Source organism: Coregonus clupeaformis, unplaced genomic scaffold (genome assembly GCF_020615455.1).
Source record: "Coregonus clupeaformis isolate EN_2021a unplaced genomic scaffold, ASM2061545v1 scaf0917, whole genome shotgun sequence".
Lineage (NCBI taxonomy): Eukaryota > Metazoa > Chordata > Actinopteri > Salmoniformes > Salmonidae > Coregonus > Coregonus clupeaformis.
In genome coordinates, this window is record NW_025534371.1 from 108,737 (window position 1) to 120,558 (window position 11,822).

Sequence of the window (11,822 nt, forward strand, 5' to 3'; positions counted from 1 at the left end):
GGGAAAAAATGATTTTGAATGGGCATACTTTTTTGATCCCCACAAATACAGTAAAACAAACGTGTGTGTGTTTTATCCTGAAGAAAGCTCAAAATATTTGTGTACATGCCCCCCTCAGTGAAAGATAGCAACTATTGCATTATATATACTAGTTTAACCCAAAACTCATAGTCACTACAATGTTTTCAGCTTCCAACATTCTCTAAGGGCTCTTTGGGACCAAGAGTCACTATTATCCTGTTACCCTCTGCCGGAAAATAGGTCACTAATGATTACACAAAGACATTTATAGAATTGAGAGGGCAGGTGCTGCAGAGATGGAGTGATGACTGCCTTCTACTTAGAGATGAAAGCTGGTCATAGACGCAGCTCAAAACCACAGATGTCCTCCAACCTAAAGTGTTAAAGTTAGCTGAGGAAGCTGCTGTACCACACGGCAGGTTTCTGGTAAACTAACTCATTCCATGACATCATGTTAAACACTGAGCTAAACGTTCTATTTTTGCCTCCAACACAGCAAATTACCTCCTACACAGTTCATTCGGAAAGTATTCAGACCCCTTGACTTTTTCCACATTTTGTTACGTTACAGCCTTATTCTAAAATGGATTAAATTGTTTTTAACCCTCATCAAACTACACACACTACCCCATAATGACAAAGCAAAAACTATTTTTTTGAAATTTGAGCAAATGTAAATTTATAAACAAATTAAAAAATGAAAGCTCAGTATTTTGTTGAAGCACCTTTGGCAGCGATTACAGCCTCAAGTCTTCTTGGGTATGACGCTAAAAGCTTGGCACACCTGTATTTGGGGAGTTTCTCCCATTCTTCTCTGCAGATCCTCCCAAGCTCTGTCAGGTTGGATGGGGAGCATTGCTGCAAAGCAATTTTCAGATCGCTACAGAGATGTTCGATCAGGTTCAAGTCCGGGCCAAGGCAGGGCCACTCAAGGAAATTCAGAGACTTGTCCCGAAGCCACTCCTGCGTTGTCTTGGCTGTGTGCTTAGGGCCGTTGTCCTGTTGGAAGGTGAACCTTCGCCCCAGTCTGAGGTCCTAAACACTCTGGAGCAGGTTTTCATCAAGGATTTCTCTGTACTTTGCTCTGTTCATCTTTACCTCGATCCTGACTAGTCTCCCAGTCCCTGCCGTTGAAAGACATCCCCACAGCATGGCACTGCCACTACCGTGCTTCACCGTAGGGATGGTGCCAGGTTTCCTACTGATGTGACGCTTGGCATTCAGGCCAAAGAATTCAATCTTGGTTTCATCAGACCAGAGAATCTTGTTTCTCATGGTCTGAGAGTCTTTAGGTGCCTTTTGGCAAATTCCAAGAGGGTTGTCATGTGCCTTTTACTGAGGAGTAGCTTCCGTCTGGCCACTCTACCATAAAGGCCTGATTGGTGGAGTGCTGGAGAGATGCTTGTCCTTCTGGAAGGTTCTCCCATCTCCACAGAGAAACTCAAGAGCTCTGTCAGAGTGACCTTTGGGTTATTGGTCACCTCCCTGACCAAGACCCTTGGTGACCGTCTTGGGGGTTCCAAACTTCATCCACTTAAGAATGATAGAGGCCACTGTGTTCTTGGGGACCTTCAATGCTGCAGAAATATTTTGGTACCCTTCCCCAGATCTGTGCCTCGTCACAATCCTCTCTCCGAGCTCTATGGACCTCCATGCACTGTCAACTGTGGGACCTTATATAGACAGGTGTGTGACTTTCCAAATCATGTCCAATCAATTGAATTGACCATATTATTCTTTATTTGATTTACCACAGGTGGACTCCAATGAAGTTGTAGAACCATCTCAAGGATGATCAATGGAAACAGGATGCACATGAGCTCAATTTCGAGTCTCATATCAAAGGGTCAGAATACGTATGTAAATTAGGTATTTCTGGTTTTTATTTTTTATAAATTAGCAAACATTTCTAAAAAACATTATGGGGTATTGTGTGTAAATTGTTGAGGATTTTTATTAAGGCTGTAACGTAACAAAATGTGGAAAAAGTAAAGGGGTCTGAATACTTTCCGAAGGCACTGTAATTTCACAGAATTTCGTAACAGATGATCTTGAGAAGAGTAAAAAATGTTTATTAGCAAAGAATTTAAATATACCAATAAAGCTAGAGAAGGAGAAGAAGGTGAAGAAGGTGAAGACATATCCAATGAAAAATGTGCAAATGCTAAATAAATCTAGTTTCTACTCATCCTGTTTGACCTCAGAGTCGGTTTGCCATGAACTTCACCACAGCAATGATGGTGCACAGGAGGAAGAGCACTGCATTAACAGTTTTCGGAAGGTAGAAGAGTGTTCTTTCCCATCTGTAGAAGAACAACATTGCTTTGAGGACATGACACTATGCAAATTGCAACCAGACAGTGTTAGTTGAAGACTGAGGCATACAGAAGGCATTTATTTTTTTATTTTAAAACAACACAATTTATTCAACCAATAATTAAAATAAATGACCTTTTTGCTTATTGAGTACCGACTAAAGAGGTGGTAGTGTTCACCTACCCTTGGGCTCCATCGTGTGTGTTGTTGACTGGGGCCTGAGAGGTGGAAGAGGACACAGCAGGAACTACAGTTGTGGGTGAGGTCAGAGAGATGTCTTGAGGGGTCAGCTTTTCTGTCAAGGTTCAACAATTTCTGTATTTCATTTATTAGTGTTTAAGTGACACAATTTCAGCGTGATATATCAATGTATCATGTATGCAAAATGACTTAAGTTGAATTCTGTGAATTTGAAAGACTAATTTCACTATATTTGGTTAAAACTGGTCTCTCATTACTTACTGATGATGGTGTCAGTCTGCGTTGTGGTCAGTTGATCGACAGTGGAGATGGTGATGGTGGAAGTGGGGGTAGGGGTGGTGGTGGAGGCAGGTGTGATACTCTGTGTTGTGGTCAGTTGATTGACAGTGATGTGAACAGGCATCTGTAGGTCACCTGTGGAACACCAGTACCAGCCAGTATCCCCCATATTCAATCCATTCAGAGTCACTGTTAAAATGTGTCTGTTGTTGTTATCAATGGTCTGCTGTGATGTCACTGATGTTCCATCTAAAAGACCTGAATATCTTCCCACCAAGGGGACATAGTAGATACCCATCTTACACCACAACCACTTCTTAGCCACAGTGTTACTATAGTGACAACAGACAGTGACACTCCCTCCTTCAACTCCAGTCACCTCCTGTTGGTCCACATAGAGTCCTGGAGTACCTGAACACAGAGGTACAGACACAAATTCACCAAGGGAGAAGCAACGCATGTCATTTCATAGACAATGATGTACACTGAGTGTACAAAACATTAAGAACACCTGCTCTCTCCATGACATAGACTGACCAGGTGAATCCAGGTGAAAGCTAGTATCCTTTATTAATGTCACTTGTTAAATCCGCTTCAATCAGTGTAGATGAAGGAAAAGAGACAGGTTAAAGAAGGATTTTTAAGCCTTGAGCAAATTGAGACATGGATTGTGTATTTATGCCATTAAGAGGGTGAATGGGCAATAACAAATATTTAAGTGCCTTTGAACGGGGTATGGTAGTACGTGCCAGGCGCACCGGTTTGAGTGTGTCAAGAACTGCAACGCTGCTGGGTTTTTCACGCTCAACCGTTTCCCATGTGTATCAAGAATGGTCCACCACCCAAAGGATATCCAGCCAACTTCACACAACTGTGGGAAGCATTGGAGTCAACTGTCAGCGTCTGGGTGCAGTGGGGAAACGGAATCAGGCGCAGGACACAGAACTGAGAATAAATGGCTTTACTCGACTCCAAGTAAATATAGCAAACCCTCCACGCAGGGAAGAGCAAAAACAACAGCTCAACAGACGACGTAACAAAGAACAATCACGCACACACTCAGGAGGGAAAACAGAGGTAATATAGGGAAACTAATAAGCCTAATGAGTAACAGGTGTGAACAATACAGACAGAACTAGTGAGACACAGAAACATCGATCGGTGGCAGCTAGTACTGCGGTGACGACGACCGCCAAAGCCTGCCCGAACGAGGAGGAGGGGCAGCCTCGGCCGTATCTTTGACATCAACATGGGCCAGCATCTCTGTGGAACACATTTGACACCTTGTAGAGTCCATGCCCTGACGAATTGAGGCTGTTTTGAGGTCAAAATGTGGTGCAACTCAATATTAGGAAGGTTTTCCTAATGTTTTGTACACTCAGTGCATACAAACACTAGATTGCTGATGCTATGTATTGGCCAATGAGAGGCTTTGAAGCCACCGTCCGCCATATTGGTACTCCTCAGAAGGAGCGGTCTTCAATAGGAAGAATGGAATTCTACAGTATTTCAATTTAATGTCTCAAAGATAATTAATAAATCAGCATTTGGTTGTGATTTTGATTTCATTATGCATGGCTTATGAATGTGTTATGAAGTCCGTATGTAGAATCCCTTCATAATAAAGTGTTTCTGTTCTCCACAGTATAACAATGTAAACCCACAATGAAAACACACTCCATACATACATTGTATCTGCCTATATGTATAGCCATGTAAATGCATTGTATTTAGAGCCTTAAAACAGTCTTCCCCAAATCAATAGCTACATAGCTGTGTCATAATGAACAAATAAAAAAAACAGTGTGATTGAGGAGAGGTATGGGGAGCTAACCTGTGGTAACTGACAGGTGCAAGTATGTATGTTGATCTCTTCCTGTAGTCTCCACAGCACACCAGTAATACCCAGAGTCCTCTGGCTGCAGATCAGTCATGGTAACAGAGAAGATTCTTCGGGTGACATCATCAGAGATTGACACCGTCCCAGATATCTTTGGTTGGTCTGTGCGTACTAGAGCAGAACAAGAATTCCAGTAATCTCCTTGACACCAGTATTTGACATATTCTATGTATCTCAGATTATAGCGACATGGGATGGTGATGGAGTTTCCTGTCTTCACAGACACCTTACTCACTGTGGATACACCGTACTCCCCTGCCTGGGTACCTGCAGACACAGCAACAGAAAACACATTTAGACTCAGTCCTTTCGGTCAACTGAAGGTGGTCTACCAATCAGGGACGGCCTGTTCAATAGGGCGATATGGGCGACGCACTGCCAAACGGGAAAAGGAAGGGATTTTTTTTCTAATCAATTATATCACGGCAACAGTAGTTATCAGTGTTGTAATCTATACGTCTGATCTGCCACAGTGCCACACTGCCACTAAATGTTGAATCAGGCTAAAGTCGTGCTTCAAATGGCTCCACCCCCTTTTGGGGCGATTTCAGTCAGGTTGAAAATCGCCCAGAACTTCTGTCATAGGCTCCCATGTAAAATCTATTTTTTTCAAATTTCAGAGCCTTCAATACAATCTCAATGGGTGTCTGTGGGCTTGCACTTACGCTGTCATCATACGTTACGTAACCATGAACGTAACTGAGAAAAGAGTGGATTGTTTGAAAGAAGTTCCTTTTTGTCGGCGAACAAATTAAGATAAATTGGCAACGAAACAATTAGGACCTCCCAGACCAAATTTAATAATTCAACAGGTTTCTACTAAAGGCGGAAAGTCCTACACCCGAGGATTTTCCAAAAATTGGTACGAACGAAAAAGACATTGCCACTCACTCAACTGGATGACGAGGGATACAGGCTAGCTGTCCGCCGCCACAACGATGAGGTTAGTGTTGATAATCACAAGTTTACTGGATGTGGATATGGTGTAATAAAGGCAGTTTATTCAGAGGTAAATATATCTGGAATCGCGTTCACGGACCCGTTCGTCAAACTCTTAGGGAGCTATAAATTAAGCCCCATTACTTACCATATCAGATAAGAGAAATTGCTGCAGCTACATATATTTTACATCCTGGCCCTACATAGTTCACTATTTGCATCACTTACCAAAATATTACATGTGGTCATATATGCTTGGAAAGTGGAGATGCCATAGAACGTCAAAAAAGTAAACATTGCTGGAGACACATTGCCGTTTTGGAGAAGACATCGCGTTTGCTAGCGAAGAGATTTGTTGTGGCAAATGAACTTGGGCTGGGAATTGCCAGGAACCTCACGATAAGATATATGCATCAGCATTGCGAGTCTCATGATTCTATACGTATTACGATTCGATACTGTGATTTTATTGCGCACCATATGTCTGTTGCAGAGGGATCAGAAAGCCATGAGAACGAGTTTTGATCAGTCATGGAAATAAAAGTGCTGAAAACAAATTGGCTCCCAATGTGAAAAGATTGAGAACAAGCTATGAAGGAACAATAATGGTGTTTTGGTGCAGGTACAGCCAACTAGCGCTAAAATATTGCGATATTGTCAATACAGTATATCGTAAAGTATCACTATGTAACTCGATTTCTTTCACCCCAATCCCTCAAATTAATGGTAAATAACTGAATTGTTTGCCCCACATTTAGCTAAGATGATTAGCTAGCCAGCTAAAATGTTTTAGTTAGTTAGCAGTCGCATCTACAATAGTTTACTGTCAATAACATGTCTCCAAAAATGACGTGGTGTCTCCAATTGTGTTGACATTTTACAATTGCAATGCGCATCCATGAGTATCCACTTTCTGTAGCTCAGCTGGTAGAGCATGGTGCTTGTAACGCCAAGGTAGTGGGTTCGATCCCCGGGACCACCCATACACAAAAATGTATGCACGCATGACTGTAAGTCGCTTTGGATAAAAGCGTCTGCTAAATGGCATATTATTATTATTATTATTATTATTATTATTATTATTATTATTATCTGAAGAGAGCCCCGAAACATTGTGTGCAGACATTTTATGCAATAAATGAAGTAGGTTCAATCTAGTAGTTCTGATCTTCTGATTGGTCCTGATGAGTTGGGCGAGGTCCCCTGCAGGCTACTGTCACTGTTGCATTGGCTCTGAGTCGGGTTCTCTGTCTTCAAATGTTCAGCCTAAGAGAGGGGATTTTTGTGTGTGTGTGTGTGTGTGTGTGTGTTTAACAGTGATGATGTGTGTGTGTGTGTGTGTTTAACAGTGATGATGTGTGTGTGTGTGTGTTTGTGTGTGTGTGTGTCCTCAGAGCAAGAACTCGTGAGTTGGAAGAACTGAGAGGCCTATGGCGTGGGTGTTGTCCTTGGCCACCTGCTGACAAGGCTGACAAGATAGGACCCTTTTGTCCATTGTTATTGGATAGGAACAGAACTTATAACCAGCTCCTGACCTAAATAGATCTTAGCACAACATTTTACTCAACATATCATATTCCATATTCACTATAACAAATATATTTACTACGACATTAGCAAGAACCGCCACATCCTCAGCCGGCTAATCCAGTGTGTGAAGTTTTGCGGAGTGTTTGAGTTAGCTTTGCGAGGCAAAGATGAAACTGAGGGCTCCACCAACCCTGGTAAGCCAACACTTTTGAGATCAGTCAATAAATGCTTCTGGTATTGACTTATATGCTGCCCCTGTCTTCATGTTGTTGCTGGACATATCTTTTTTTAAATGTGTGTAGGCAGGGACGGCCTGTTCAATAGGGCGATATGGGCGACGCACTGCCAAACGGGAAAAGGAAGGGATTTTTTTTCTAATCAATTATATCACGGCAACAGTAGTTATCAGTGTTGTAATCTATACGTCTGATCTGCCACAGTGCCACACTGCCACTAAATGTCGAATCAGGCTAAAGTCGTGCTTCAAATGGCTCCACCCCCTTTTGGGGCGATTTCAGTCAGATTGAAAATCGCCCAGAACTTCTGTCATAGACTCCCATGTAAAATCTATTTTTTTCAAATTTCAGAGCCTTCAATACAATCTCAATGGGTGTCTGTGGGCTTGCACTTACGCGCTTTCGTCACATGAACGTAACTAAGAAAAGAGAGGGTAGCAGCGTCAATCAATTCACTACTACTATCAACATGGCTAGGCTTCAGTGCAACTCGATTGTGTCTTTGAAAGAATTTCCTTTTTGTCGGCGAACAAATGAAGATAAATTGGCAACGAAACAATTAGGACCTCCCAGACCAAATTTAATAATTCAACAGGTTTCTACTAAAGGGGGGAAGTCCTACACCCGAGGATTTTCCAAAAAATGGTACGAACGAAAAAATAACATTGCCACTCAACTGGATGAGGGATACAGGCTAGCTGTCCGCCGCCACAACGATGAGGTTAGTGTTGATAATCACAAGTTTACTGGAGAACTGAGACCAAGTAGAGACTTTGGACAGGGTGGATATGGTTATATTGCGATATTGTCAATACAGTATATCGTAAAGTATCACTATGTAACTCGATTTCTTTCACCCCAATCCCTCAAATTAACGGTAAATAACTGAATTGTTTGCCCCACATTTAGCTAAGATGATTAGCTAGCCAGCTAAAATGTTTTATTTAGTTAGCAGTCGCATCTACAATAGTTTACTGTCAATAACATGTCTCCAAAAATGACGTGGTGTCTCCAATTGTGTTGACATTTTACAATTGCGATGCGCATCCATGAGTATCCACTTTCTGTAGCTCAGCTGGTAGAGCACGGCGCTTGTAACGCCAAGGTAGTGGGTTCGATCCCCGGGACCACCCATACACAAAAATGTATGCACGCATGACTGTAAGTCGCTTTGGATAAAAGCGTCTGCTAAATGGCATATTATTATTATTATTATTATTCCAGCCTTGTGTAGGTCTCCAATTTTGTCCCTGACATCCTTGGAGAGCTCTTTGGTCTTGGCCATGGTGGAGAGTTTGGAATCTGATTGATTGATTGCTTCTGTGGACAGGTGTCTTTTATACAGGTAACAAGCTGAGATTAGGAGCACTCCCTGAGATCAGTCAATAAATGATTCTGGTATTGACTTATATGCTGCCCCTGTCTTCATGTTGTTGCTGGACATATCTTTTTAAAAATGTGTGTAGGTCACCTAAATCATCAGAAAAATTGCCCCTCCTGAGAATTTTTTCAGGAGCCGCCACTGTGTGTAGGTCACCTAAATCATCAGAAAAATTGCCCCTCCTGAGAATTTTTTCAGGAGCCGCCACTGCTACCAATTACCCATTCAGGTGGACAAGGACAACAGTCGGAGTGAGTAGTGTACAAAATGGCTGGTATGGCAGGGATGAGTGTGGGCTGAATATGTAGGCTAGCTAATATTTTGTCTGACTTCAAGCATGAGACTTTTTCACTTCATAAAAACATTTTACCCTTACCTGAGAGTCTGGAGAAGAGGAGGAGGAGGAGGGAGAGATGAAGAGCCATGTGTGGTTTGTGTTTCTGTGTTATAGTACCTGTACACAAATGTATGTGTCAAGGACAGAGGCACCAAAGACAATGACTCCTATACACATCACTGTCTGTACCCCTCATTCTGCTTCTGTTAAAGTGAACATACCCCTGATTGGCTGGTAACAATACATTCTGTGGATCAGTCATTACAATTGATATGATTTGATTTATTCCAATTAATTGATTTCAATTCTTTATTTATGTACTTACTTGATGTATTTGTTCCCAATAAAGTTAGACCAATATCTCCACAGACCAGACCAAAAATCAGCTTCAAAGTAAACCCATGATTAGACTTCCAGTCTATGTGATTTTAAGGTGTTTTGCCAAAATCCAGATATGAACCCTCTCTGTCTTAAAAAGAATTAGACTAGAAAGGAATAGAAATAGAAACAATAAACGTTGTCCAGGAAATGAACCCTGGTCATAGACACAGCTCCAAACCACATTGTCCTGTAAGGTAGCGAATCAGCAGTAGCTCAGGAAGCTGCTGTACCACAAGACTACAGGTTTCAGGTTAACTCAATGCATTACATGTTGATAAAAGACTGCTTAGCTAAACTGTAGGGTTGGTTGGCAGCGGCTGGTATGGTGTCACCATTGGTTTATTTGACAAAAAGGTTGTTGGAGTTCCAGAATCCAGTGAGGAATATTTGCAGTGCGGGACAAAAACAGGAAAACCACACCAAAAAATTACAAATTTTGAAAAACACGAGACTAGACTTCAACTTGGTTTTCAGTCGATACCCATATGTCTTGGGCTCTAAACGTTACATGCTTCTGCATTAAAGGATCATTGCCGCGTTCACGTGCTGTCGGATTTCTTTGAAATTCCCTAGTTCCGACTGGGAATTTTCACATGAAAAACCCTCCAAGTCGGAATTACAAGGGGAAACCGAGAAAATGTTGCTGCCCGAGTTGTCAAGTTGTCAAGTTTCACCACTGACCTTTTAACCTTTTCAACCAAAGGATGACAACAAATACGTTTTTGACCACTACAGCCTCATCAGTATGTATAATGTAGCTAGTTTGACCATATTGTCAATGTTAAGTATGCTAGCTAAACTCTTATTAGTTGAAGAATTGTTCCGACCAAATCACTAAAAAGCACATGAATGAAACAAAGTTGTATTTCCGACACCACAACTAGGAAATAGGAAGTTCTGATGAGCACGTGAATGCAGCATTTCATGGTCGTCACTAGCTTCCATAGCCACAAAGTCATAAACCCCACCCATTTCTACAATTGATGTTCTTAAAATTATATTTTGAACCTAACCTTAACCCTAACCTAACCACACTGCTAACCTTATGCCTAACCTTAAATAAAATGTTGACTTTGTGGCTGTGGAATCTGACTCGGTGGCTATGGAAGCTAGTGGAATCTGCTTATCATGGTCTGCCCGCGACTCCAGGTCCGGGACGAGCTCTACCCCAGCCTATAAATTGCCATAGCCCCCTCCTACGGAAACAATCAAATTCAATAAAGAAACTATACATTCAAAATTGCTAAAAAATATTCTAAAAAACATAATAAAAGGTGCCATAAATTAATCAAAGTAAATGTTTACAGAAACCAACTTAAGGTACTTAAACAGTAACATGTGATAAATGCCCCACTGTTCATCAATTCCCCTGCCCTGTACTTTAACAGATTTGGTTTGAACCCCGGGAACCCCCTCCACAATTGTCCTTTGACTCTCCACTCGGGTTAATAATTCATTTTGGGCAGACGGAGACCAGGACACGTGAATGTTCAATGGCGACCACAAACAGTTCTGATTTTGTATATAGGTTCAGAACCTTTATGAAACAGCAGAGTTGAAAAATATATAGCAAATATAAATCAAAACTGGATGGTCTTCAGAGATAGATAGGATGGGTTGAGGGTAGCTGAAGGATGGGACTAAAAACAAACAAAAGAGAGCTATTGTAAAATATACTGTGTCCGTAAAATGTATATAGTTTGTATAAGCTGGAAGTAGAAGCTTAAGTGTTGTTGTCCCTTAGTTTACTGGAAAGAGGAGACAGAGGGCTGTGAGACAGAGGTTTAATCCTTGATACATGAAAAGAGGGATGTATACGGAGGGTGAGGGGCTAAGAGTCTTAGAGATGGGGAAAGGGCCGATATAACGGGGTGAAAGTTTGCGGAACTCCACCCGGAGGGGCAGATCCCGAGTGGTCAGCCATACCCTCTGCCCGAGACGACAATGGGGAGCCGGGGTCCGATGGCGGTCCGCCTGTCGTCCATACCTGGAGAAGAGCATGCCGGGCTCTCTTCCAGGTACGGCGACAGTGGCGGATGGACATCTGGGCCGAGGGTATGCTGACCTTGTCCTCTTGCTCAGGGAAGAGCGGGGGCCGATATCCCATCGAACACCCGAAAGGCGAGAGACCAGTGACTGACCAGGGAAGGTTGTTGCGGGCATACAGTGGGGAAAGAATGTATTTAGTCAGCCACCAATTGTGCAAGTTCTCCCACTTAAAAAGATGAGAGAGGCCTGTAATTTTCATCATAGGTACACGTCAACTATGACAGACAAATTGAGATTTTTTTTCTCCAGAAA

The 11,822-nt window shown here is 42.1% G+C and overlaps 1 protein-coding gene across 1 annotated transcript; it reads right to left on the minus strand.

Moving 5' to 3' along the window:
* Nucleotides 1-2,197: 2,197 nt before the first annotated feature.
* On the minus strand, nt 2,198-11,506 carry LOC123485965 (polymeric immunoglobulin receptor-like). The gene is made up of 6 exons (XM_045217098.1): nt 11,448-11,506; nt 9,180-9,187; nt 4,652-4,984; nt 2,800-3,228; nt 2,521-2,632; nt 2,198-2,324 (listed from the first exon to the last, which is right to left on the minus strand). The coding sequence occupies exons 1-6, from the start codon at nt 11,504-11,506 to the stop codon at nt 2,222-2,224; spliced, it is 1,044 nt and encodes a 347-aa protein (XP_045073033.1). The 3' UTR covers nt 2,198-2,221.
* Nucleotides 11,507-11,822: the final 316 nt, after the last annotated feature.

Bases quoted from the DNA above. Each gene is read 5' to 3' on its own strand.
- LOC123485965 (XM_045217098.1), bottom strand. From the start codon at position 11,506: ATGGACGACAGGCGGACCGCCATCGGACCCCGGCTCCCCATTGTCGTC. The intron at 3,229-4,651 runs GTTAGCTCCCCA...CTCTGTGTTCAG, and splicing joins GCACCTGTCAGTTACCACAG to GTACTCCAGGACTCTATGTG. The intron at 2,325-2,520 runs GTAGGTGAACAC...GTTCTTCTACAG, and splicing joins ACACACGATGGAGCCCAAGG to ATGGGAAAGAACACTCTTCT.